This window comes from Xylocopa sonorina, chromosome 17, assembly GCF_050948175.1.
Source record: "Xylocopa sonorina isolate GNS202 chromosome 17, iyXylSono1_principal, whole genome shotgun sequence".
Classification (NCBI taxonomy): domain Eukaryota; kingdom Metazoa; phylum Arthropoda; class Insecta; order Hymenoptera; family Apidae; genus Xylocopa; species Xylocopa sonorina.
Window position 1 is genome coordinate 915,650 of NC_135209.1, and position 27,037 is coordinate 942,686.

Consider the following 27,037-nt stretch of genomic DNA (forward strand, 5'->3'; position numbering starts at 1 on the left):
GCAAGTATTATAAGTATTATTTTGTGAATCTATCATGCGAATACGCGATAAAATTAATCCAACTACCGTCTTAATATCCTTCGTGTTTGATGATTTTGAATAACTCTTCTGTTTAACATCATGTTGATTGTTTTCTGAATTTTTTTAATTTTCAGGTGAAATAAGCTTCAAAATTAGAGTTTTCCCTTGTTCCATTGTTTTATAAAATCGAATTCTATACGGTTTACGATAAACTTATCTAACATCATTTTCTCCTATTTGTTCTGCAATTTTATTTATAATTACTTTGATCCGTCTTGGTTCCTTGGATAGATTACTTTTCTTCATCTCTATTGTACTTGATACCTTTATTAACCTTTCTTATTTCAGTCGGCGAAACGACCTCTTTCCCCGCACACTATTGGAGTTTAAATTCTACTTCTGTACAAGTGGTCTGTTCTGCTTTCTTCTTTAAGGAATTTTCAATTCCTTAGGAATCTTTTCAATTGACCTCTTGTCACCTCCTCCAGAAGAGGAATAGTTCATCTGACTTTGTATTATTCGATAAGGTTCTCGTGCTTCCGTTTACCTCTGTTAAGGTTTATTCCATTCTCAATCTCATTTTCCTATGCATCAATTAAAGCTTTATTTCAGTTATACAATCATTTTTACACGCATCCGGCACGTATTCGCCACGCTGCCATTTTATAAATATAAAATAACAAAAAGAAACAATCTATGCGGTGAATGGTTCCTCGTTGTGTAAAATAGTAACAAAATTTAAATAAAATGTCGAAATCAATACATGAAATAATAAATAATTCGGAACCGGGTTTGTTGCCCGGTCAGCCAAAATATTAATGCAGTTATACAAGGTAATATTAAAATCGAGGCCTCGTTTTTCCCGGGTCTCACTGACCTTCGAACACAGAATGCTTCCACCTATGGAGACGACTGCCTCAAGGAATATGTGATGGTACAAATAAAGAAAAAGGACAAATAAAGAAAAAAAGAAAGACAAACAAATCGAACAACCAAGAAAAAGATCTGAAGTCAACTTCTGTTTCCTCCTTTGGGTTTCTCCTATTTCATTACTCGACTTCTCTTCTCGGTTTTTAAAGTCTTTATTTGCTCTTACAAGTTTGAATGTCCACTTTCACATTTCTGCTCGTACTCATTTTTTCATTTTACTTAAAAAAATTAAAGTTACAATGCAATTCTGAAAACCAATCATTTCCTTTAACATACAACGAAAAACTATGATCAAATAGGGAAGTACTATTTCATCTGTAGTATCTCGAGAACATAGAGAATAAAATATAATATATATTGTTTAATAATGAAGTTCTGTACTGCTCGATCCTTGCGATTTATCATTATAGACACCAACAGTATATGCTATTATGTTACTTGAAACAATAAAACGTTATCTATACTTATAAGGCAATCATTTATTTACTTATCTCAAAAAAAGAAAAAAAAACAAACCGGATGCTGTCTAGTAACTACATTTTACGAAAGATGCAATTGAAAATATTTGAAAAATTTGTTCGGATGTTCAACTAAATCGAATCCGTCGCCGATTAACATGAAAACAGAGATCGAAGTGAAACCCAAATCTAAAACTCTAGTTTTTTACCGGTTTCCGATACGTCAATAAAAATATTTGTATATCCTTGAGGATGAGGTCAAAATGAGACATTGAAAATAAGATATTGCATAATATGATGTAATATATTTTTAATAATGTAAAACTACCTCTAGTTGAAACTCGATTGCCTTCTTGTATGCTTCGTAGGTTTCTCGTTGTCCTTTGCGGAACTATTCCTTAAGAGATGGAGGGTGGGGGGTCGAAACGTTAATGTCGTAGCATCACCTTGTGCCTCGATCCTCGAAAAGAATTCACTTGCATATAATATTTAAAATACTACCCATACAGACGTAGTTATGTAATATTTTCCATATGATATGTAATTAATAATAAGTACTGTCTATGCAGACTTATCGAGTAACTTATGAGTCAAACAGAGATATATGTACTAAATCTTTTCATTAACTCTCATTCAAAACTGTTGCAAAAATTGATTTCTATATTAATATATTGATATTTTTTATTTCTGAGCATATGTAGTACTATACCAGTAGTAGTAGTAGAGCATATGTAGTACTTGGTGAATTAACGTCTGTATAGACTGTTAGTATCTTGAAAATTGTTCAAAATCTGAAACTAAACTTTTGGACTTGGAATTCGCATTTCCCGCCACGAAAAAGAATTTGACACTTATTTAGGAAGTTAAGGCTCACTTGGATTTCGATGATTTTCCTATATGATGTAGAACTTGATATAGATACTTGGAAAAAAAGATCGTTGTGATGCATACTGTCTTATAGACGCGCGTTTATAGGCAAAATTCATTGTAGCGATGGTAGTATTTTTTGCAAATATCTCGAAAATTTAAGTGGAGAGGTGATTATGTACGAAAATTTTTTTTATGTAGGAAAAAAAAGAGGAGAAATAATTTTTCGCTGTCGCTAATAAATGAGTGTATACTTTATTAACTAACTTTAATTCACTCTTTACTCACTGTATCGCTGCTCGTTAAACACTGACTACTTTCGCTCCTCAGATTCACCCTGTCCTCCTGTGATTCATCATGCATCCATTCATCTCAGATGCTATTTATCATTCTTAGTCACACAATCCTGTCGCCAGGTCCTGTCGCGAGGTTCCAAACATTCTTTTTTCGCACATAATCAGAATCGTTCGCACTCTACAATTATATGCATAGAAAAAAAGTTACTTATAAAATGTTCATTTCTACAAAATATTCAACAATCATCGCTAATCGGTGAGGTGGTAGAGATATCGAAAATTATCAGAAAAATTTATTTATTATTTCCGACAAGTTGCTCGTTTCAATTCATTATTCATTATATCAAATAATAAATAAATGTGCAAATGATCTTGATTGCAGGAAAAAACGTAACTCACCTTCAGAATGGGAGCGCTGTTTAGGAGCGAGGAGATGGCTCTCTGCCAGCTGTTCATTCAGCCAGAGGCGGCCTACCTTTCTGTCTCCGAACTCGGGGAGACCGGTACAGTGCAGTTTCGCGATGTAAGTTTTGACAGGTGACATTTTCGTTTATCTGTTGTATTATGTTCTTATTAGGTTTCAGAATGAAGGCTTGTGGGAGCGCTACCTCTTCTCTGATTTTGATTATTTCCAAATATATACAATTAATTTCCAAAACAAAAATCTCGAAAATTCGTAGCGAAAGATAATGCTACCACTACAGCAAATTCTGTTTCTGACTTCTAGTTTTCAACGACCATGTCTTTCTTTCAGATACGTTTACGTTTATCGCGTATATATTTTGTGTTTATACAAATTATAAACAGAAGATGAGCCGCAAAATGCGACAACTTTTTGTAAATATCTTGAAAATAAAGATAAAAAATAAAGATTCGAAATATTGAAGTTTTACAACATACTTGAAAATCCTCGAAATTGGAAAAGAAGTAGCTATCCGACAATTTTATCTGCAGAGCGTGCTATAGTTTGTGTGTGTGCACGCGTGCGTCTGTGAGTAGTGAATGCATGGAAAAGAAGAACATTTAAGCCCTTGGCCTACTATATAGTAGCAAGAAGTGTGAGAGGACTTTTTGCGAGGAGGTTCTTTCATGTCGACGATCTCTGTTTAAGGAAGCATGTATACGAACTAGTTCGATAAATTAATGTAACTCGATCATGATATAAGATATTCATTGCGCGTTATATCATTCTGATTTAACTTTGATTTGCACGATTAAAGCTACGACGTACACTAGAATTAAGTATTTGCACAAAGAATACGTTTCGTTAGTTGAACAGTGCCATTGAAACGTTTATCACTTTCGAAATCTTTACCGATTTCAGGGACACGATTGTCGACAATTTTTCCTTGTACGTGTTACCACAGCCCAGCCTTAATTTTTGAGATATTCACAGAAAGCTGTCGCACGTCCGTGACGACGCATGTACGTATCAGTATAATAGATAAGATAATAATGGGTGAACAATAAATTTTTTAAGTGCACGAACTTCGCATTCATTGCCAACCGTTATCAGAAACCCATAGGAATATACTATCCTAGGAAAATGGAAACATTCATAATTCATATTGGAATTGAATTAGTTTTCTGGTTGAATCACCATAATGGTGATACTGAACCACAGTCGAGTCAAGGTAGTACGCAGTTGTATACAAAGTTTTATCCAAACTCGTCCAATTCACATTTATATATTATTAGAAAAAATAAAAGTTAGATTCGGCATAGGTTGTTTCATATCCATCTTCCGTTCCGGGTAACTGGCAATTAATGACGATACGTACACTGCCACGGACACACATTGTACACAAAATTACATAACTGCAGTAATATCCACAGTTTACTACGAATAACACCATAACTGAGGCCGCGCGGCAGTAACACGTATAAGGAAAGTTGTTCAGAATCATGCTCCTGGCAAGGTATTAAAAAATTATTGATATCGGGGAAGAGAGTATGATAGCGAAAACAATTTTACATGCAACGAGTTCCTATAATTTCTAACAATCCCTGATCGTGGATTACGTTACATTTCGCTCATTGAAATCGGTAGAAATTCAAGTCATTCAAACAGCACCCCCTATTTTCACTCAATATTGTCGGTAAAATTTAATATAATGAGTAATTTTTTTTCTTAATTCTTTTTTCATACTTGTACAATAGACAATCCTTAAACTTAATGTCACTAATCATCCCCTAATTTATGAAAGATACAAAAATCTTAGTATGGAACTATGCAACACCCCCACTAATTTTAATTATATAATTCGGGTCAACAGGTGAAATCGAATGTTTACATCTTTTTCACAGCAAGTTTAATTCCAGGAAAATGAAAAGAACACTCGTGTGTATAATTCCCGGGCAGAGGTGTTAAGAATTCGTTTAATAATGATTTTTTTTTATGTACTGTTGACTCGTTCATAGCTTAACGAAGGTGTGAATTATTTCCAACGAAAATTCGTCAACGAGGTGCGTCGATGCGATGAAATGGAACGAAAGCTTCGGTACATCGAAGCTGAAGTGAGAAAGGATGGAATGCTGATCGTTGACAACCTCACGGAACTACCACGAGCACCAAATCCGCGCATGATCATAGATCTTGAGGTAATATTTCGTTTACTTTTTTACATCAGATTACGCTCATTTCCTATTGGCTTCTCTTTCATTTTTTAGCTCTTTTGTTAAATAATATGTTTGCTACGGAAAGATAAGATAACTGATAACAGTTTTGTAGGTGCATGAACAGTTAAAAATTTTTTTAATTTGAAAAAATAAAATTATTACGAGATTCTCGACATCGATTTCAATAACTCTTGGATAAATTAGATTAAATAGAAAAGAACACGTTGAACAACTTCTACGTATAAATATACATATAACTAGCGATCTCTCTTAGTTTCCGAAGTTGACAAAAACGAACGAAGTTACAAAAAAGATCGCTAACGACTACAATCGATTCTGTCTATTAATACATAGCATGTCATGCGGCTCTGAGAGTCTATGCGTCAGTTTGGTTGTCGCCGTGTACACAATGGATTCTTCGAATGAAAGCGCCGTGCACACCTGTGCTGAGCTTTCACACCTGTGCACGAGGGTGTACTTTCACAGACTACAGTATACTATAGTCAGAGTATGTCACTGTATTAACAGCAATCTTTTCTTGCAAATGTGTCGAAACTTAAGGGGAGGCTGACAGTTATAGGAAAAAAGTATATATAGCTGTTCAACAGTTTTATCGTCAGTTCTAACGCAAAAACGGATAATAATCAGATTTTCAGGGATTAATATTACTTTCTAAAACTCTAGACGTTTACAGAGACAGACCCTCGAGGTGTGTCGCGTATGGCGCGAGGCAACTCGATTGAGACGGCCTCGAGGGTCTCGGTAAGTAGTACGCAGAGTCCAAGAGCAATGCGCCAAACGTGTAATAATGTTAGATCGGTTGTAAATATTGTAAATTTCATTAGAATCATCATCATGGGACGTTTATTTAATACTTTTAAAGGTGTCCCGTTTTATTACAGGCCCATCTCGAGGAAGTGGAGAACGATATATTAGAGCTGAGCCAAAATGCGGTGAACCTGAAGAGTAACTATCTCGAGTTGACGGAATTACGGCACGTGCTCGAGAAGACTCAAGTGTTCTTTACGGAGGTAGCTAAAGTAGTTCAACAGCTTTTGCTCATAACGTCCTCCTCCTTCGTGTAATCGATGTTACCATTCTGTCGAAGAATCAAGATTCGTATCTTCTATATCAACAGGAAGAGGCCAGTGATTCGATCACCAGAACGCTAATTAACGAGGAGCCGCAGAATCCAAGCCTAATGGGTCGGGGCCGTCTCGAGTATGTTTCCTAATTAATAATACAGTAGATACATCGATCCGAAATACACAGGGTGTTCGGTAACTGGTGGTACAACCGAAAAGGGGGTGATTCCACATGAAAAAATAAGTCGAAAATATAGAATAACAATTTTTCATTTGAAACTTGGTTTGATCATATTTCGATATAACGGATCTGACTGTAGATCATTGTCTCGATTGAAGTTATATCGACAAACACTTGCAATATCACGGAAATGTTTTCCTAACTATGAGAGATTTTTTAAACCAACATTAGCAAAGTTGGATTGGTCGTGGTGGAATAGCTTGGCCACTACGCTCTCCTGAGCTTAACTCCGCTTGACTTTTACTTAAGGAGTCATATTAAATCACAGGTTGCGAGCAATTAAAAGGAAAGATCATCGTAGCCTTTCATACATTAAAACCAGCCGAATATCTTAGAAAGCGTTCATAGAAATTTAATTAGAAGAGCAGAATTATGTTTTCGGCAGGATGGACAACATTTTCAGCAATTTATGTAAGAATAAACTTTGTTTCAAACATGCCAATTCATTACGTGTTCGTAATTTACGTGTCCCATCGAGATAACGATTTACAATGAGATCCGTTCTAACGAGACGTGATCAAACCCTCGAATGAAAAATTGTTATTCTATATTTTCGGTTGTACCACCGATCACCCTGTATAACTAAAAGCTACGTATTTTTATATAGTTAAAAAATTACAATCGAAACGTGGGTATACGCAATTATGTATTACAATTAAATGGCTGCTAGACATTTATAGCTTATTTTCTGCCTATAATCTACATAAACAGAGTTCGAGACAGTTTCGGCTCGAATGAAGGTCTTGCGTGCACACGCCCACGTGTGAAGTTGCAAGAAATGTTTGTTATCATAAAATATAGCAACCAACCCCCGCAAGACGACGAGGAATTTGGAAAATGATGCAACCTTAATCGAATACGACCCGAATTAATACGCTAATCGAATCGACTTGCGAATATTGGATTAGGATGGGAACACGTTTAAGTTTTTGTCGCCGTAAGATTGTATTTATAGAATCTATGATATTCGTAGTAGCTGGTAACCAATCATTTGACAGACGCGCAATTATTGACGCACAGGACACAGAATTCAGAGAAAGAGATAGTCGTTTAGAATTGTGTTTCCACACCACACATCCGAAAAGTATGAAAATAGGTGAGGGGTGTATCTGTTCTATTATTTCTTCGATTTTCACCGACTGATTTCTTTATAAATTTCCATATAGTAACAAATATTCAAAATTGAAAATAGTTACTAAAATGCAATTTTACCAATATTTTTTTAATAACATATTGATAAGATTTTTCTAATTAAACTAAAACTATAATGAAAGTATAGGTGTTTTTTTAAATGAGATCCGTCGCAGATCAATATGAAATCTGGAGAGGATATACAAAGCTATGGTGGAATACAAAGCTATAATGCTGCCTCTACGTACATTAATAACTGGTCTGGTATTAAGTGAGTTAGTATTTATAAGATGCTCCACGTAAAATCGATTGTGTGCTCAAAGTTGCAGAATATCACTTGATCATCCATGAATGAATAAATCAACGTATCAAAATAATTCTGAATGAAGATTACGTAAGGCGACCAGAAAAATATGCAACCAGTGCTATTCTTTTTTTTTTTTAGATAATCACGGTAGTTGATCACGATAATTACTACGATGAAAGCAATTGCATTAGTAACATTGATATAAACAATGTTCAAAGTGTTAGTTGCATGTATATAGATAGCGTTTTATGTACAGTATTAAAAGTTTTTTCGAAAACCTATCACGTTTGATTTTGTTGAAATTGTGAGAGAATTTTGAAAATAGTTTAACGCACTGTGCGCAGAAATGATATTTTCAAGAAAGATTGTTTGCGACTCCAAAGTTGTTTTTATTGCATATTTACAACCTACTCGTAATCAGTAGGAGTAATGAGTAAATTTATTGGATGATAGGAGATTCTAGTCGTAGATCTTCCATTTATCTTATCGTAGATCGTTGTATTTAGATTGGATACATACCGCGGTACTTTTGTTAATATTCGTGGAAGTTTCGATTGAAAAATCACATATGTCCAAATTGGAACTTTTATTATCTTATAAAACAATATATTATCTTCAGTTGTGAGTTGTGATTTTTCTTCCTATTGGCCGGCCAATTCGTCTGTTTCGTCTTTAATATCAGCTACTGGTTTTTAGTCTTAATATAGGTTTGTTCCCAAGTCAGTTGTTGGTCTAGATGTTATGATCGGGGACAATTGACTTCAGTCTTGACCAAAATGGAAGAATTGTTTATGGTTATACTTTTTGGGGCAAATATTCCTTTTTAAAGTAAATGCTATGTGACTGAATTTTTTGCTGCTCATTTTTATCATCCACTTCTTAATCTATGTAGATGGTACAGAAGATATTGAAATCCTTCTGCTGTTTGTGTGCTAAAAGCATAGCAGTTCTGATAATAGTCTTGTTCGAAATCAGAATATCAGCTGTGAACATAAATTGTAGGAAATGTCCTAAGACACTACCCTAAGATATTCTTGAGATATTCCTACCCATTGAATGGTAATTTAAGATTTTGTTTCAATGGATATATGTTAATAGTGACTTCAGTTTTATCCCTGTTTTTAATTAAATTTTAAATTAAGGGAGTTCTTCATCTGAGCAGGTCCAAACTGTCGTCAAATTTCTTTATCAATGGGACGATTAAGTAGGCCTTCTGACCTTTTTTGTGCCTTTCCATGTTGAATAATCGTGTGGCAATAGATTGGAAATATAATGTTTATTTACATGTTGTTTGTCATATTTGTTTCTAGTTCTGTGCCATCTATCGTAAACTTTATATTTTCTATCAACTAATTCTTTACAATTAGTTATCTTTATTCTTAGTTAATAGCTATCCATCCAGTTTTCCGCAAGATATCGGTCGGGTACTCAACAGCGTCTTTGATTTCTGACTTTCCATTTGGTTTTATTAATGTGTATTTTATGCATGAGCTTTAACTGCCCATGATATCGGTATTTACTGTTCTGATCGGATAGGCTATTGTGGATCAAGCTTAAATCGTAGTTTGCTTTAGTTTGTATATAGATATGAGATATATCTCTGGTGACGACAACATCTAGAAGATCAGTAAGTTTATTTAGATCGGTTGGCCAGTAGGTGGGTTGATCAGTGTAGACAGGAAATTTAACTTTCTAAATTAAATTGCTTGCATCAGACTTGAACCTTTTGATGTAATGATTCTATATTTGTCCTTCCAATCATGTCATTCCATAAGATTATTCTATCTTCAATCATATCGATGCCATCCGATCATGGCGGAAAATAGGTGAAGGTTACAGCTAAATTCTACACGTAATGACTGTTTTCAATTTTGTATGACTTAGAGCCTTTTTTGGAACTATTGCTGAAGCAGCGCGAACTCAGTCATCAAGATGGTTAGCGTAATAAATTGGAATTTTGATAAGCGTTCGATTCGTTTCGCGGCTCATGAATATTATAAGGAATATCAATTTTAATAATTTTTAAAAATGTATAATTCCTTAAACAGGGTTTATAATCATTTATAACTGTTAATTATAATATAATGTAATTAGTTAATATTTTTTCATTGAAGTCCCAAATGGTCATTTTGATGTCATTATTTCAATTCAGGTTATTGTTTATGAACTTTGCATAATAATTCGTCCAATCTAAGTAGTATTAGTTTTTGGTCTGTTGCAACAGTTTGATCAAGATCAAGAACTTTTGTATTAACAGTTATTCAGGCAGAGACACTTTCAGTCCATTTTTATTGTATAGCAAAACAGTGCATAATATCCCAATGGCAAGATTTTGTATTGAACGATTGAAAGAATTCCTAGTATTTCTCTTTCACTATCTTGTGTTTAGTGGACAATAAAGTGATAAGATGTTTATACCATAGGTGTAGTAGTTGATATTAAACAATATTTACTACTATTATTTGAAAAATCTCTTATAATCTTAAATCATTATAGCTTTTGTCATGTTTATTTTACATGTCCACTTTAATCAATGCCTGACAAAGCTGAATTGAATGCACATGGCTTTAAATTCATTGAAGAAGTTTGCTAGTTTATTCCTTAAGTTATTATTTCCTATTTACATTAAGACTTATCTTGATTATAGTAGATCCTCATTGTATAAATTAATTAAAAGACAAAACAAGATTGTTGACACAACAAGATTTATCATATAATAAAACAATAAACACATAACATTCAGTAAAATTTGATAGTCAAGATCGTGTAAATTAAAATGAATACAAATTATTTACGATCAAAAAGAAATAATATTTTTCTTTAATAAAACCAAATTTAAACGTATACATTTTTTGCATAAAATCACATAATTTCTTTAAAACGAGTATATTTATGTTACATTCCTTTTAAGTTTTGAACCATCTAAGCTCTGTTTCCAAAGCTTAAAGTGCTTTGAAATGAGATAGTACCTGTTTGTCACTGTTACCACTAATTTTGTTTTGCCTACCCACAAAGATAAGTAATATTTATCTTTGTTTATAGTTCTGTAGTAGGAATACTGTTTATATGATAGAAGGTTCAAATAATAGAGCATTCCTATAATAGAAGGTTCACATGATAGATGTTCATATAATGGAGATTCTACTGTATTCAGGCATGAGGTGGCTTATTTGTTTGTTCACTGTTATGTAGTAATTCACTGTTATATCTTATCTTTGTAAAAAACACAATCACCTCAACTTTCTATTTTTTTTTTCATGTTTTTGAATTACGTGGTTAACCACATTTTACATAGTTAGATAGTTTTTAATAGTTAGATGGCATTTTAAAACAACCATGACCTTGGTATCTTATATGATATATTATATTACCCCTTTTCCTGAGTGATTAAGTTAACAGAAAATATAGGAACTGATTCCTTACACGATATTTGATATTGATAAATTAATTAATGATTAAATTTTTTTTTTATTAGTTGATCTGTCATTTCACTTGTCAGTATACAATGGTGAAAATATAATTATATTTTGCTCGTATAGATAGTGAGTTAGATTTCTGTATGTGTAAGAGGTAATTTGGTTAATTTTTACTGTTAGTGCTTGATATTCTGTCAAATTTATTTCATAGATGTATATCAGTAGGGACATAGAAGTTTTTGGTTCTATTTCATCGCTAATAAAGTTATTCTTGTTCTTTTCCTCCTGGTTCTGTTCATTGTTTACATCTAAAAGTGATTTGTATTTGTTTTCTGTTCTGATTATTTTATTTTTTCAGTGGTTATAAAATTTCTGTATTTCTTTCCTTTTTTTTTAATACTTTACCAGAAGCATTATTGTTACCCATTATTAGAGATGCATTCTGAGTCGTTGGGACATCTGAATCAATTACTGGAATATTTTCAAATTAACTAACATTTATTGCAAAATTTTATTTGGCTAGTTAACTGTTTTATGAACCGATTTTAAATCGGTAACATTTTCTTCTGGTTTCTAGCACACAACCAAGATTTACCGACACGACCGATATTACCTTGATTGTTAACCAGCGACCCGTGGCTCGCGGTGATGTAGGTTAGAGAATCATACAATATTTATTTTCTACTATTTCTGCAACCACTACACAGATTTTAATGCCTTTTATATGAAAAAAATAAACCATGTTGGACGCGCGATACTCTGTGTTAATAGTTTTGAAGCTCACCTCTGTTTTACGTACATCTCCGACAGTTTTTACAGAGCAACTCGCGTAACGATTTCATCATTTGGCGCCATCTTGGGTAAATGATTCGATCGTTCTAGGGTGTAAAGGACAATTCCACCGATAAAACTTACAATAGATATAATATGTAGATACGATAAACATACTTAAAAACATCACCATTTTAACCGATACTGTTAGCTGTCAAACCTGGTAGCTTCCTGTCTTCCTTTTGTTGATATCTCGAGAGCTATTAAAAATGCGAAGCTAGAATTTCGGATTTAGAGCCCCCCTTCCTCTATTATTTTCTTATCTCCTTCAAACTTCAGGTCAATTGGAAGTATATGTTATTGCTGGTTATATTTAAATCGTATTTAAATATAATTACCTTATTATGGATCTAGCGATAACTTAAATACATCAGAATATTTTCATCTTTCACCAATTTAATAATGTGGAATTTCTTTCCTCTTAATTGCACGGAATAAAAGATTTCATGTTACTTTGATTAAACACATTTTTCATGAACATACGAACACTTCCGGGTACGATCTTTCTTAGATCGAGTTAGAAGGTGTCTAGTTACAAGCCACCCAAATTCGTTTATTTTATTTTTTCTACCTAGCGTTGTCTTCTTTTTATTATCGTGAAACCAGTTCTAAGAAATGTTTATGCTTTTATTTAGCTAAAGCAAAAGCTTTCGGATGCATGTACATGTTGCATCTGCGTTGCTTTACTATATTTAGTATTAAATGGGGCGATTCCAAAAGTTAAAATAAAACTAAAATAACAAATAGTACGATAGCGTTTGAAATTTCTTTTTCACGAATAGTGAGTCTGTAAGGAACATTGCTAGAAGTAGAAGGAAATTGTTCATGTACGGAAATTCAGAAATGGCAATGAGAGCACAGACTAATGCAGTACAATATTATTTTCATAATTGGAGCTGCATAATTTCAGATAAAATTACCTTTTCCCTATCGTAAGGAAATCTTGTAGCAACGCTCCTCTCAAGATAGTACTCGTAAGATATGCTGAGTATACGAAGATTGAAACATTTTGCTAGAGAGTAATTAATCTGATAGATATTATTCGTAAATTATTCTGTATATATTCTCCCAGGATTTTGTAGCTATTGTTGTTGAAAAATTGAAAGTGAAGCAGTGATACTCTGCGGATTTTGATAGAAGATAGATTTGCTTCGTTTAGCCTTGTTACTGAATTCTAATTTGTTCAGCTTACTTTTCTTCATGGAGTTATAGATCATGGATTTTTAATTAAATTTAATTTCGAGTAAAATTGTTGCCAAATTTTTTTACGGTTATCACTTTCATATGTTTCATAACATATTAGGCCAAGAAATCAAATCTCTTGATTCTTTTGTTCAGTTCGTAATTTTTTTAGACGAAGCTTTAATGGCAGCTTGAAATTTTTAGTTACTGTAAATTTTAGAATGGTTATAGATATATAATATACAGGGTGGGGCAGTAACTATTAGCAGATATCAGAAACTTCTCTTAGATATCTTCGAAACTATAAGTTTCACCGAAATTTTTGCTGATATAGAAATGCACAGTACAAGGCCAGGCGGACATTTGAAGGTCACTTTCATTTTCGAGTTTATCGACCTGTAACATGAAGCCATTGAAGGTTATAGAAAGTAGAAAAAGGCGATAATACTTACGGTTTGATAGTAAATGAAGCATACGTTTATGGTAGATGTTCAAAATGATGACCATCGCTGACAGAACTTATTGACGCACAGGCTGTAATAATTCGCAGTTGCATGTCGTAAGGTGTAGTTGGTACTTTTTTGTACAGTTTCTCTTTCAGTGTGCCCCACAGAAAGAACTCTAGAGGTGTTATGTCTAGTGAAAGAGCTGGCCACGATATTCGTGCAATTAATGAATGACGTGCATTGTCGTATAAGTAAAGGTAATTCTTCTAGCAAAAGACCCAATGTAAAATTGGCATTGATGAAGACCCCACATTTATTGCTGCTCGGCGTCGGTCGGAACAGATTGATTGATTTATCGATACTAATCTTATCATGTTTAACTTATCCTGCAAACTATTAAAATGCCCTTGGAGCAGTGTTTATTCACAGTGAAGTAAACAGTAAACATTACGCATTTTTCTACTATTTGCAATACGTATGTTTCATTTACTACCAAAACCGTAAGTATTATCGCCTTTTTCTATAATACTTCCTATGACCTACAATAGCTTCATGTTACAGGTCGTTGGACTCGTTTTAAGATGCTCTATCGTATTACGGAAGCAAAAAGGTACCGATCCATTTAAAAAAATGAAGGTGACCTTCAAATGCCCGACATACCTTTACTTACAACAAAACTATTTTCGCCAACGGATGGGCCCCTTTATACTGCGCAATTTTAAATCAGCAAAAACTTCTGTGAAACTTATAGTTTCGAAGATATCTGAAATGCTAATAGTTACTGCCGCACTCTGTATATACACTTGGTGGAATTTGAGTGCTGTACTATTCAAGGAATAGCACAGTTAGAGATTGCGCCAATCCTCGAATAACACGGAATTCGAATTACAAGAAATCGCGAATATTATCATTAAATCAATAGGTATCCTCTACTCATTCCAGGAAAAATAAATCAATCTTTGTAGTCTGTGTAATAGTGATCGAACATACGTAATTAAAAAATGATTACGTTTATCAAATTTTACCTTTTACATTTTAAAATTTCACTTTTCTAAATTGAAGGAATTTTATATTATTTTTGAACAATTCTAATTTTACTTTATATAATTTTTTTGTAAAAAAGTTGTTATCTTATTTTCAATGTTTCTTAAATTAATCTTCGGAACCAAATGTACAAATTTATATGGATCTCGAGTTTCGAATTGCAGGGTTTGAATAGCGTGGAATCAATTAACCGTGTTATTAGAGGAATGCCTGTATATGTGGTCTCAGACAGCACAGTATGTCGACACACGATACAGACGGCGTGTCGCAGACCCGTGCTATTATAGTACCGTGCTAGCACTGGAACAGCATGCAGTATTAGCACTATCATGGTATCAGCGTGACACGGCGTGTCGTGCGTTTCATTCATGAGTTTTGTCATAGCTAATATTAAATACAATGGCAAGTATATTTACCATATACTTACTTTATTTTACATTAAATTACATATTATATTATACTCATACGTAACTGCATTATTCATTAGATTTCTTTAAACATGTGGCGACCCTTCGACACTCGCCACTATAGGCCACCTATCCATTTCTCTCTCTCTCTCTCTCTCTCTCTCTCTCTCTCTCTCTATATATATATATATATATATATATATATATATATATATATATATATATATATATATATATATATATATATATATATATATATATATATATATATATATATATATAGGTTCCTGACCTTTCCCTAACATTCCCGCGTCTAAGGTAGGGTCTGCTAGAAATGTTCTTCTCTCTCTTTTCTTCCTATTTTTCCTCTCTCATTCTCTACAGCGAACCAAAGCAACACGCTTCAAACAATATGATGCTATCGTATTTAGTTCGAAGCTCTGACAAAATTCATGAATGGAACGTGTACGATACGCCGTATCAAGCTGATGTCAGGGTAATGTTACGATAATACGGATGGGTATGGATGTGTTGATACTCGTCAGTGGTGGTAGCATAGTGTCGGTACCGTGTCAATTGTTTGGATATCTGGGTGTCAACACACCCTGAGTCAGAAGTTGTGATGTTTCAAGATTATTGTCAGATGTTAATTACAAAATGTTATCAGCAAATAAGGTTAATTTAATTCGTTTTGGTATTATAGGTACTGCATCGTTAATAAGGATAAAAAGTAAAATTAGATTTAAGACTGATCCTTAAGCTACTTCATCAGAAATACTTTTTTTTCGCTTAACAAATTTGTGATAAAGTTAAGTATGTTACCTCTGATGTTGTGATTAAAAAGGACTCTAATAATTCTGTTTCACCACAGCATATCATAAGCTAGAAAAAGATCTGAGACAATAGGCTAAATGCTTGGTAGACTGTTTATTGGTTGAACGGTATTATCTGAATCCATTTCAATGTTGTGATAAAAGATATTTTCTTTGAAAAATCGTCTACATTTTTTTTCTTCTAGTTCTACCTGTTTCTAATAACTTACATAGGCATGAGTTAGTTTATATAGTTTTCTCCCTTTCTTGACTTGAAGATAATTCTCTTCCTATTCTGCTGTAAAATATCTGTGGAAATAGAGAAATGTTTGTCATTGTGAAGATCGGAATAAGCAGTTCACTCGAGGTAGCTAATCAGAGATGAACTACGGAAGGTTAAGTTGCTTGAACTAAGGAAAACAATTAGAAGGATTATGTGAATAAATTATATGAATATATGAAAATCTTTCTTCCGTTAATCTTATTATTATAAATAATGTCGAAGAATCGCTACGTATCTCTATTTAAATTGTCAATGGTATCTTTAAAATATTTTAAAGATTATGATATCGTTGAGAATACATTAGAAAGTATAATACTATTAAGGCACAAATCCTGCCGTTAGAAATTCTTAGCAGAACACATAATTTCTTTTGGGTTCATAAGTTTTCCAATAACTGCAGTAGGATCTTTAATGATATCTTGGAAAAAGAGTTGTTTTTGTTATTGTAATACCTTCGTAATTGGGACATTTGTTTTGTCGTTGGAAGTTTTCTTTTAATTTTTCTTAACCGACAAAACGGTAACTTGTTGGCGCGTATTTGAAGAAATTTGAAAATCATCCTTCTCGAAAAAAAGAAGTAACTGTCTGTAACTGTCTGTAACCGAAAATTTTGTACATTTCACTAAAAATTCAAAGCTCTTTGGCTTCTCTTGTATCGAACAGTTTACTTATAGTGGAGTCAATGGATATAACTTGGATATCAAGATAGATTGAAGTATAAATATAGTAAATATAGAAAAAATGTATTTTATCGATCGAAAAATGTATATTAATTTATACATCAAATTCATTATACATCAATATATATTTACGGGCCTGGGATGATTCGCTATGAGGAAACAAAAAAAGCAAAATGGAATAAATTATTTTGTTCCGATTTTAAACAATGTTATTGTTATTTCCATGAACGATCAGTTTCCATTCGAGTTCTAGTTAGTACCGCGATAGTAATAAAATTGATAACAACCTTAATTCCAATAACTTTGCCGTATCGCATGGCAGAAATGTTATTCCTTACCGGGAATTGAATTCGAACGTGACAGATTTCTAATAATTTTCTTAAAGAGTCATTCTATGCCCGGTGGAATATGTTATTTCGCTGAAATTTTCACTTGTCAACTTTCATCTGTTTTGCCTTATTCGAGGAACGATTTTTTTCTCCAGATTCGTTGCTGGCGTAATAAACCGAGAACGAGTTCCAGCGTTCGAGAGAATGCTATGGCGGATATCACGTGGAAATGTATTTTTACGTCAAGCTGAACTTGAGAAGCCACTGGTAGATCCAGCTACTGTTAGTTCACGACTAATTTTTTTTATTTTTCATTATTTATTAATGTTTGTTTTTTATACGATGTTGATAGAAACGCGTGAAAATGACACAGTTATCTATGTAAATATGTAATTTCGTCTTACCAAAATATTGACTTAATTCTATTAACATATTTTCGTTCTGTCCGTTTGTTATAATTGCTGTATTTGTCTCTAAAATCACATGCACAAGGACTCAAAGGATTTGGTAAGATTTTATTGTTGATACTTATGTATTACTTTTTCATCGTCGGTTACTCGGTAAAATTTCATTTGCTTGATTGGACGTGATCAAATATAATTATTATCATCCAGAAAATAGCAAAACATTTGATATTTAACTATTAAATGTAGATTATATGTTTTAACATATTCACATTATTAAATTTTTGAAATTTCGAAGTATTTCATTATAAGGAAGTAAATTCAAATTGGAAAATAAAATGTTTTCTTTTTTTGATTTTTTCTTAGAAATCTGAGACAAATATTATATTTACATTCATGTTATTTATTTGTGCTTGTAAACATTAACAACAATGTTATCTACAGTATTTACATAACAGATAATTCATACAACAGTCAATAAGAGCAACAACAATAACAACAACAACGACGACAATAACATTAACAATTATAAAAATAATAATAATAATAATAATAATAATAAGTAAGTTATTATACATATACTTTCCTTGTTAAAGGCTTTATCATTGTTACTAATTTCGAAATGATTTTTTGTAACATTCAATTGCTATATCAGCATGATGTACATCGTCATTTTCATCACATTAATGGTTGATGTTTACAAACATAAAATGCATTTAAAAAGCTAACAGCTTTGCGTTTTTAGCTTGCTTTTACGTGGCAGATTAATTCCTTCGTACCAAATTGGACTTATTTCACATATCATAACATTGTACTGCACCAAATTAATTGCATTGCTGTATGTATGCGTATATTTATGTACCTACATAAATGTATGACTAGAGAGTTGTAGTATATATACATTTTCAAAACTCTAATCTTGAATTTGACTCTATCGTGCTGGGTGAAATCAGATTTTTGGAATGTTTACACACTTGTTCTATTTCTTATGAAATCAAATCCGATAACTTTTGACAATTATTTTTGTTAACGCTGCTTAAAGATAGTTCTTTTTTGTCACGCCTTTATAGTTGAATTTAATTATATCATATATTTTACTTCCTGTTATTTGATGAAAAATATTTTCAATAGAAGCTAACTCTTCTTTTACCCAGAATGAACGTTAAAATAGACGCAATTACGTGTAAGTACTTTTTTGCAGTCATTCTATATCAGTTCTGTGAACTGTTACAGAACAACCAGATTTTCAAAACGGTCTTTGTCGCGTTTTTCCAAGGAGAGCAACTAAAGAGTCGCATCAGGAAAGTTTGCAGCGGTTTCCACGCGTCTTTGTACCCATGTCCGCACAGTCACGCTGAACGGCAAGAAATGGTCAAAGGTGTTCGCACGAGACTGGAGGATTTAAATTTGGTGAGTTATTTATATTAAAATTGTCCAATTATTTCAACGTGTCAACGTAGAAAAAGAAATGAATCTTGTGTTAAGAAATAAAATCCTGTATATAAACAGAAGAAGAAATTTCTCGGGTTCGAGAGGTCCCCAATCAGTTTAGATCGAAGGGCCTGAAAGAAAAACGCGTACAGACTTTGCGTCGTCATTTTTCTTACAATTCGTATAGCTCTCGAAGCGTAAAGACGTTCTTTAATGCTTAGCAATAAAAGTATTTAGTTAAATAGAATATCGGACTTTAAATTTATTTTTATCACTCATATTCAATATTAATAATCAAATAATTATCGAGTTAGAAGAGTACTCTTCTTTGTAAATAATCGATATCGATTATAATAGTTTTTGTAATTTCTAATTATTTTCGATTCTAATAACTTGCAACATACCTCAAAGTATATTATATATAAGTTGCAACTATTTTTATAACTTGCAAGACTAAGATATGTGTATACCCTCATTGTTATTTAGATATTTGTTATCTTAAAATTTTTGCAAAATTTCTGAGTTTCCCGTAATTTTCCTAAATAAATAAATAAATAAATAAATAAATAAATAAATAAATAAATATTTATTGTAACTTAGTTTTGTATGAAACAGTACAAAATATTCTTATTTCTTTTTCGTTGAAAAAACATTAAATAGTGTGTTGTACGTCTAACGTGTCAAAATGACGCGTTTACCCATAAAATTTATAGCTTACAAGGTAATTAACTGTTCGTTTCGTAGTAAGATTTATTACTTTCAATAGCGCTTGTTAACAATGAACATCATATATATATATAATACTACAGGCATCGATTCGCCGTTCAATTTTCTTTTTCTCATTTCGCAGGTTCTAAATCAAACTCAAGATCACCGTCAACGAGTGTTACACAACGTTGCCAAAGAATTGCCCAATTGGACCGTTATGGTTCGAAAGATGAAAGCAATTTATCATACGATGAATCTGTTCAACATGGACGTGACGAAAAAGTGCCTAATAGGAGAATGTTGGGTTCCGGTTGCGGATCTTGCCATCGTTCGAAACTGTCTTACCGAAGGATCGGTTGGTTTACATATTAATTACACTCCCATGACACAGTGGTCGTTACGATCGCTGATCCGCTTCCAATGCGAGATGCTCGCATTTTCACTCTAGCAGAGTTTTCAACAGACACTGTTTTAACTTCATCGTTCGACGGCGATTCTGAAATTTTTTGGAAACGGGCTGGCGATCAAAATAGCACTGTAATTAGAGGGAAACTATTCCGTTCGAACCTGGTTTACCGCTTAACGAGACGAATAACTCTTATCTGTTTCTGTCTTTCTTCGTTTACGATCAAATTTTACTTTCCTTAGCGTCTCTGTGGTAGTTCGATACCATCTTTCCTCAATGTTATCTACACAGACGAAAACCCACCGACGTTTAACAGGACGAACAAGTTTACCAGGGGTTTCCAAAATTTGATCGACGCTTACGGTGTGGCATCGTACCGTGAAGCCAACCCGGCTCTCTATACGATCATCACCTTCCCTTTCCTATTTAGCGTCATGTTCGGTGATTCTGGACATGGTAAGTGAATTTCAACTTATTTTATATAGGATATAATCATATCCTTCTCGAAGAATAACTCTGTAGAATATAACAGTAGTAAGCAACTCGACGATGTATTTTTAATTTCCAACAAAAATGTATATTTTTTGTTTTTTTTTTTAGTATTAGTAAAACACAGCCTTTGCTTGACGAAGTGAGTCTAACGCGAAGAAAGCGTCACTCGCAAGCAATTCGCGATATGTTCTGTATAAGGATTTCGTTCAAATATTTCCCGTGGTCACGATCGTATTTCTGTGAAGATTGGAAAATCGTTAATGTAATTGTTTAGAAAATACATCAAAGAAACGTTTACATCATTTTTATTAGCAACATTATTTGAAAAGTAGTTTGTTTAACACGTATGGTAAATAGGAGCGAATACGAGTTGGACGCATTCGTAGTGATAACTGATTGATTTAGGTTTGCTTATGACCCTGTTCGCCGTGTATATGATCTTGTCGGAGAAAAAGTTTCTGGCCCAAAAGTCGACGAACGAAATATGGAATATATTTTTCGCCGGACGTTACATTATCCTTCTCATGGGTTTGTTTTCCATTTACACTGGCATCATCTACAATGACGTGTTTTCAAAGTCATTAAACATATTCGGGTCTAGTTGGAAGATAACGTACAACGAAAGCACAATCCTCAATAACTCCCATCTACAATTGAATCCGGGCACAAAGGCTTACGATCAAGTGCCTTATCCCATGGGCATGGATCCGGTTTGGGTGCTGGCCGAAAACAAGATTATATTTTTAAATTCGTACAAGATGAAGCTGTCGATCATATTTGGCGTTGTACACATGATCTTCGGCGTCTCCATGAGTGTTGTCAATATTATGTAAGTTCCTCGCGCGACTGTCGCAGTTTAGTTTTCATTTCTAAATCAAATTTTTCTACAAATTTCTCCACAATTTTTTCAATTAACTTTGAAAATTCATTCGAGCAGTAGCGGATTACTGAAATACATGAAAGTGTAATGAATTTTAACTTGAAATCACGGTCGGAATAATCTCTTCTAAAATATATTTTCTAACGAACTTTTCTACCAATTGTTTTCTTTTCTGTACCAATAATTAGTCCGTTGAAAAGCATAAGTTACATAATATAATGATTTATTTGATCATGTTCTGCACAGGCATTTCAAGAGGTACTCGAGTCTATTCCTCGAATTCTTGCCACAAGTGCTCTTCCTTATTGTATTGTTCTTCTATCTGGTAGCGTTGATGTTCGTCAAGTGGGTTTTGTACGATGCATCCTCGACAGGTGGCTATACGTTACTTCTAATTATTTGATCTTAAATTTAATTGCGAAATTAACCAATATCCAACTATTTTGTACAGACCACGCGTTCAGTCCCACGTGCGCACCATCGGTTTTAATTACATTTATTAACATGATACTGATGGGTCACACCGACATGCCGGAGGGTTGTTCAGAGTTCATGTTTCCTGGTCAAGGCGTTTTGCAGATGGTTTGCATCGTCATTGCCGCGCTATGCATACCCGTAATGCTTTTTGGGAAACCGATACACTTTTTGATAACAAGAAATAAGAAGAAGGAGGGAAAGGTTCTCGTAAGTGAATGATATTTCATTTTACAAAAAGTAGTAAGAAAGTAAGTAATTTCGTTTTTGTATCGCCGCTTATAACTTCATCCTTTATGCGTCCCCTCTATTTCAGAGTAACGGAACCACATCCCAGGACATTGAATTGCAAACAGAAGGGCTGCAAAGCGGACCTTCCACTACCGAAGCTGCTGCTGTGCATGAAAATGATTCATTCGGCGAAGTTATGATACACCAGGGTATACACACGATAGAATATGTTCTTTCAACGATATCGCACACTGCCTCTTATCTTCGTCTATGGGCTTTGTCGTTGGCCCATGGACAACTTTCCGAAGTATTATGGACGATGGTGTTAGCGAAGGGTTTAGGCGCAGATGAAGATAATTACGTGATCAGCGTTGTGCTGTTCTGTACATTCGCCGCTTGGGCCTTCTTTACCCTTGCTATCCTCGTCATGATGGAAGGGCTCTCAGCTTTTCTTCACACCCTCCGACTCCATTGGTACGTAAGAAACTATTAATCAAAAAATATTAGTTAACGAATCGACTCGGCACTAAAAAGTTAAAGATGGCGTTTGCATATATGTAATTGAATATCTTTAACGCGTTCTTTGTTACGTTATGAAAAATATTACACGTAGTATAGTTAATGTGTTGAAAAATAAATGCTATTCGTTTTGATTATACTATTTTAATTTGACTCTCAAAGAGTGTAAAAATTTGTTTTCTCAACAACGTTCGACCTAAATAGTTTGACCTAATGCACGCAAAATCTTCTTACGGTTGAAGAATAGAAGAAAAGTATGCTTCTTCTCTTTGTTCGATACTTTTGAATTATGGCATATAACTTGAACCATCCGGAAGAATCGTATGGTTAATGTTATTGCGATAATTGGTAATTTGCACTTTTTCAGGACGGATTTTTGAAAAATTCTCGACGTTTCCAAGATATATAGTAATACCTACGTCGTTCGTTTAAAAATACATATAATTCACTGCGCGAGACGTTAAACGTAGTAACGATCTAGTTTAAAATCTGTTTAAAATCAATTAAACAGAGAAAGATTTCGTTAATTTCTAATAAAGTCCCACTCTAACTTTTAACGCGCGAATATTCAAATATAATACTTTATTTATGGGTTGATTGTTTTCGTCAGTTTTCTTTTATCTGTTTCTTTTCACTTTCAGGGTGGAATTTATGAGCAAATTCTACGATGGTCAGGGCCACCCGTTTCAACCGTTTTGTTTCAAAACTATTTTGGATGCGGAAGATGCCGAAGACTAGGCAGCCACTGATCCTCGGCAATAATTATAATTAGTATTATAAAGTTTTATCGCAATACGCGGGAAGGCTTGTTTTCATCGTTCAAAACAATTCAATCTCGATAACAAACGAAATACATTGGAAGGATTTAAAGTTTTAACTAATTTCTGTAAATTGTCTTCGGCGAATTTCTCAATAAACCAGATCATATTTTCGACTAAAGATATTTCTATCGTCTCTTTTTAACATAGTAAGGCGCAACAGTATTCGATGTGTATCGTATCAATTACAAAAATTTATATATTTTATTATATTGTATTTAGTATAGAATTTTAATATTTCGTTTGAATATATTTTCGAAACCAAGATATCTCAAGTACATCTTGCATGATTTACTTGCATTATGCTAAATTATTATTATGCTAAATTATTATTATGCTTAAACGAAGAAAGAGCAACGAATGAAAAAGACGCTTCGCGTGAGAAGAAAATGAAAAGAAAAAAAAACATTTATTTTTATTGTCAGTGTTCAACTGCTTTTGTGTTCATAGATGGTAATATCCAGAAATGTGTTACTAAAAATTACAAATGTTATTCGGGCAAAATTAAACCAGATTCAAAAGAAGAAAATTGCACGTGTTAACCGATTTTTAATGTTTAACGATAATATCAAAGTTTCCTTACACTTTTCTTCTTTTAATACGATTATTACGGATGTAAATTTTTATGGAATTTCCCTAACTTATAGGTAAAAATAAGAATGTTGTTATTTGTCACAGAAACTTATAACAACGTTTTTCATTAATCGAGCATATCGTTGATCGATACACGTTTCGTTCATTCCATTGTTCATTGCGAGAATATGACGGTACGATAAAAATATCAACTAATACGATGTGATACACGTCATATTATAATTGCACATATATTGTTTATACATATATACATATGTATATATTAGAGATGTAAAGTAAAGAAAGCGTGGAATACGAGAATGTACATTCTATGTTACTAGAGTACAAATTGTTGCGAGTGATTGCGAGAAGTATTCATCCTTCAATTAATAAGCAGAAGCGCCGTTAGAGACGTGTGTATCCAATATAGGTATTAATATATAATATTATCTAAAAAGAGAGTGATGTATGCAAATAAATACAATCATATTTTATCAATATATCAACTTTCAATCATTTAGCCTGGAAAAAAAGATGATTTATTTACGTGTTTATTCAATATTCATAGCGAATAGTTTGTTTAACAAACCACAGTTGATAATATTTTCTGTTGCTGCGTTGTTCTATGTAAACAATCTCTGTATCGTTATCCTTCCCTGTATTTTTACGAATATCTCGAAATCGTGCGAATCATGACCCACCGCAACAGCTTTAATTGAGACCCATGATTCTTTCCAGACCTTTTCATGTTTCCGATTTATAGCTTAGCTTTTCTAAATTTGCAATTTTCCCGAACCGAACACAAAACGTGAATAATTCACGCACATATTCGGATTGAAAATGAAACGTAAACGTTGTTGAAATGTAATCACCTGAAAAATATAGTTATACACCTGATTTGCTTGCATTTACTTAATTCCTTAATTATTTATTTGGGAATTTATTGGGAATATATTTCGGGTTCTTGCGAAATCTATTTTAATTCTCTTAGAAAATTAATTGCATGTACACTTACGAGCAATAGAATTAATTTTTTCAAAAATGGTGAAACGCATGGACGAAAAACATATTAGTTTTTAATTATTAGGTATTTAGCTTTAAATTAATACCAACATCATGAAAATTGCTCCACTATTTTTTAAATTATGTAACCTACCATCAAGTATTGAAATTTAATAAATTAAATAAATTTTCCTATAAGAAAAGGATATTTTAGCTTTTTTTATTCACTGGAATTCAGGTCACATAATTTACAAAATAGTCGATCAATTTTTATGATGTTAGTATCAATTTAAAGCTGAATGCCTAATAATTAAAAACTAATATGTTTTTTGTCCATTGACTGCGACGAATTTTTGGAAAAATTTACTTTATACGCGTATTTGTAAGTGTATTTTGTCGCATCGGTGAAACTAGCCCTGAAATGGTCGTGTTCACCCTTCACGCAAAGGTACTTTCATGATACCCTTTCTCTACACTTGGAGGGTTGCTAATGAAACAGCGGAAGCCTGAAACTTGCGCTGCGGGCAACAGACAATCAAAGGCATTTTTCAGGCTCCGCCATGCTATTCGGATTTGTGTTTCACCATGTATTCTTCGCGTAAAAAGTAAATCAGATATCTGAAAAATAATAAGCTTTTTAATAAGTTCTCATATAATTTTCATTATCTTTTAATATTCTATTTCAGTATTATTCTTCCAGTATATATTATTATCGAGAAATCGCGTAAAAGCTATATACGTAATACTCGCAATCGGTTAACTTTGTTCTCCCACTTTTACGCAAACGTTATTTAAAGACAGGTTAAAAGACAGGTGTACAGTTTGATTGAAATCAACTATCGATTCGACGTACAACATAATACCTAGTTGCATGTTACGTTTGCTTGAGAAAAAAAGTGATGTCACAAAGCGGTCGATTCCATTAAGTCATTTAACATTTACCCTTATCGAGTTCCGCTACTTTGCGTTTAAGTAAGTGTTACAGCTTCTCCTTCTCTTAGCTTCTACGGTTACTGCTTACTTTAAGCTGGATACAAAGAAATGACGCGTACTATTTTTGAAGTTGTGATTATGTTCAAATATAGTATGTGAGGAAATACCATAACTTTTGTTTTGGCAATTTTCGAAATTTTTAAACAAATTTTATCTTTTATTATCATCGTAGATCAAAAAGTAGATATAAATTCTATGCGAAATAGTATTTCCATTTATTTTTTATCATTAACATAAGTAAAAGTTATCATTCCAAAGAAAATATCGCTAATAATGTAACGAGAAAATAGTTGATCAACGCGAGAGAACGTGGTGCAAAATTTTCACAATTGTTGTGATTAAAAATGTTGTTTTACTTTGAAATATTTTACGAATATTAATATCAATATTAAATATGAACTGAAAAGATTTGAAAAAATTGTTAACAATTTTCTTCAGTCTTTATCCTCGTTTCCTAATATTTCTTAACTTATATTATTAATAAATAGTAATTTATTAGTTTTACATATATTAGAATACTAAATAAAAATCACACGTATGCATATATATAATTTATAATATGCTAAATTATGCACTAAAAATAGTAAGCATTTTTCTCTCGAATATAGGTAAATAAAGTATTTCGTCTTATTTACAAAAAATAATGTACTCGATCTTTAATGGATAATTCGTCGATGTAAATCAATTAAAAATAACATCGTAGATAAAATCTAAGCTTTTA

At 32.9% G+C, this 27,037-nt stretch overlaps 1 protein-coding gene across 2 annotated transcripts in view; it reads left to right on the top strand.

Moving 5' to 3' along the window:
* Positions 1-23,869, top strand: part of Vha100-2 (V-type ATPase subunit a family protein Vha100-2) — an 83,211-nt gene extending 59,342 nt beyond the window's left edge. Inside the window, exons 2-14 of one of the 2 annotated variants that reach the window (XM_076908093.1) lie at positions 2,955-3,095; positions 4,994-5,173; positions 6,094-6,222; positions 6,300-6,412; positions 17,541-17,667; positions 19,023-19,199; positions 20,071-20,283; positions 20,577-20,790; positions 21,232-21,655; positions 21,953-22,080; positions 22,158-22,390; positions 22,497-22,885; positions 23,572-23,869. In XM_076908093.1, coding sequence (XP_076764208.1) covers positions 2,979-3,095; positions 4,994-5,173; positions 6,094-6,222; positions 6,300-6,412; positions 17,541-17,667; positions 19,023-19,199; positions 20,071-20,283; positions 20,577-20,790; positions 21,232-21,655; positions 21,953-22,080; positions 22,158-22,390; positions 22,497-22,885; positions 23,572-23,668 — 2,541 coding nt within the window. In that variant the 5' untranslated portion in view covers positions 2,955-2,978 and the 3' untranslated portion in view covers positions 23,669-23,869. The remainder of the gene's footprint in view (positions 1-2,954; positions 3,096-4,993; positions 5,174-6,093; positions 6,223-6,299; positions 6,413-17,540; positions 17,668-19,022; positions 19,200-20,070; positions 20,284-20,576; positions 20,791-21,231; positions 21,656-21,952; positions 22,081-22,157; positions 22,391-22,496; positions 22,886-23,571) is intronic. The other variant, XM_076908094.1, reaches the window with a different exon arrangement.
* The last annotated feature ends 3,168 nt before the right edge of the window (positions 23,870-27,037 follow it).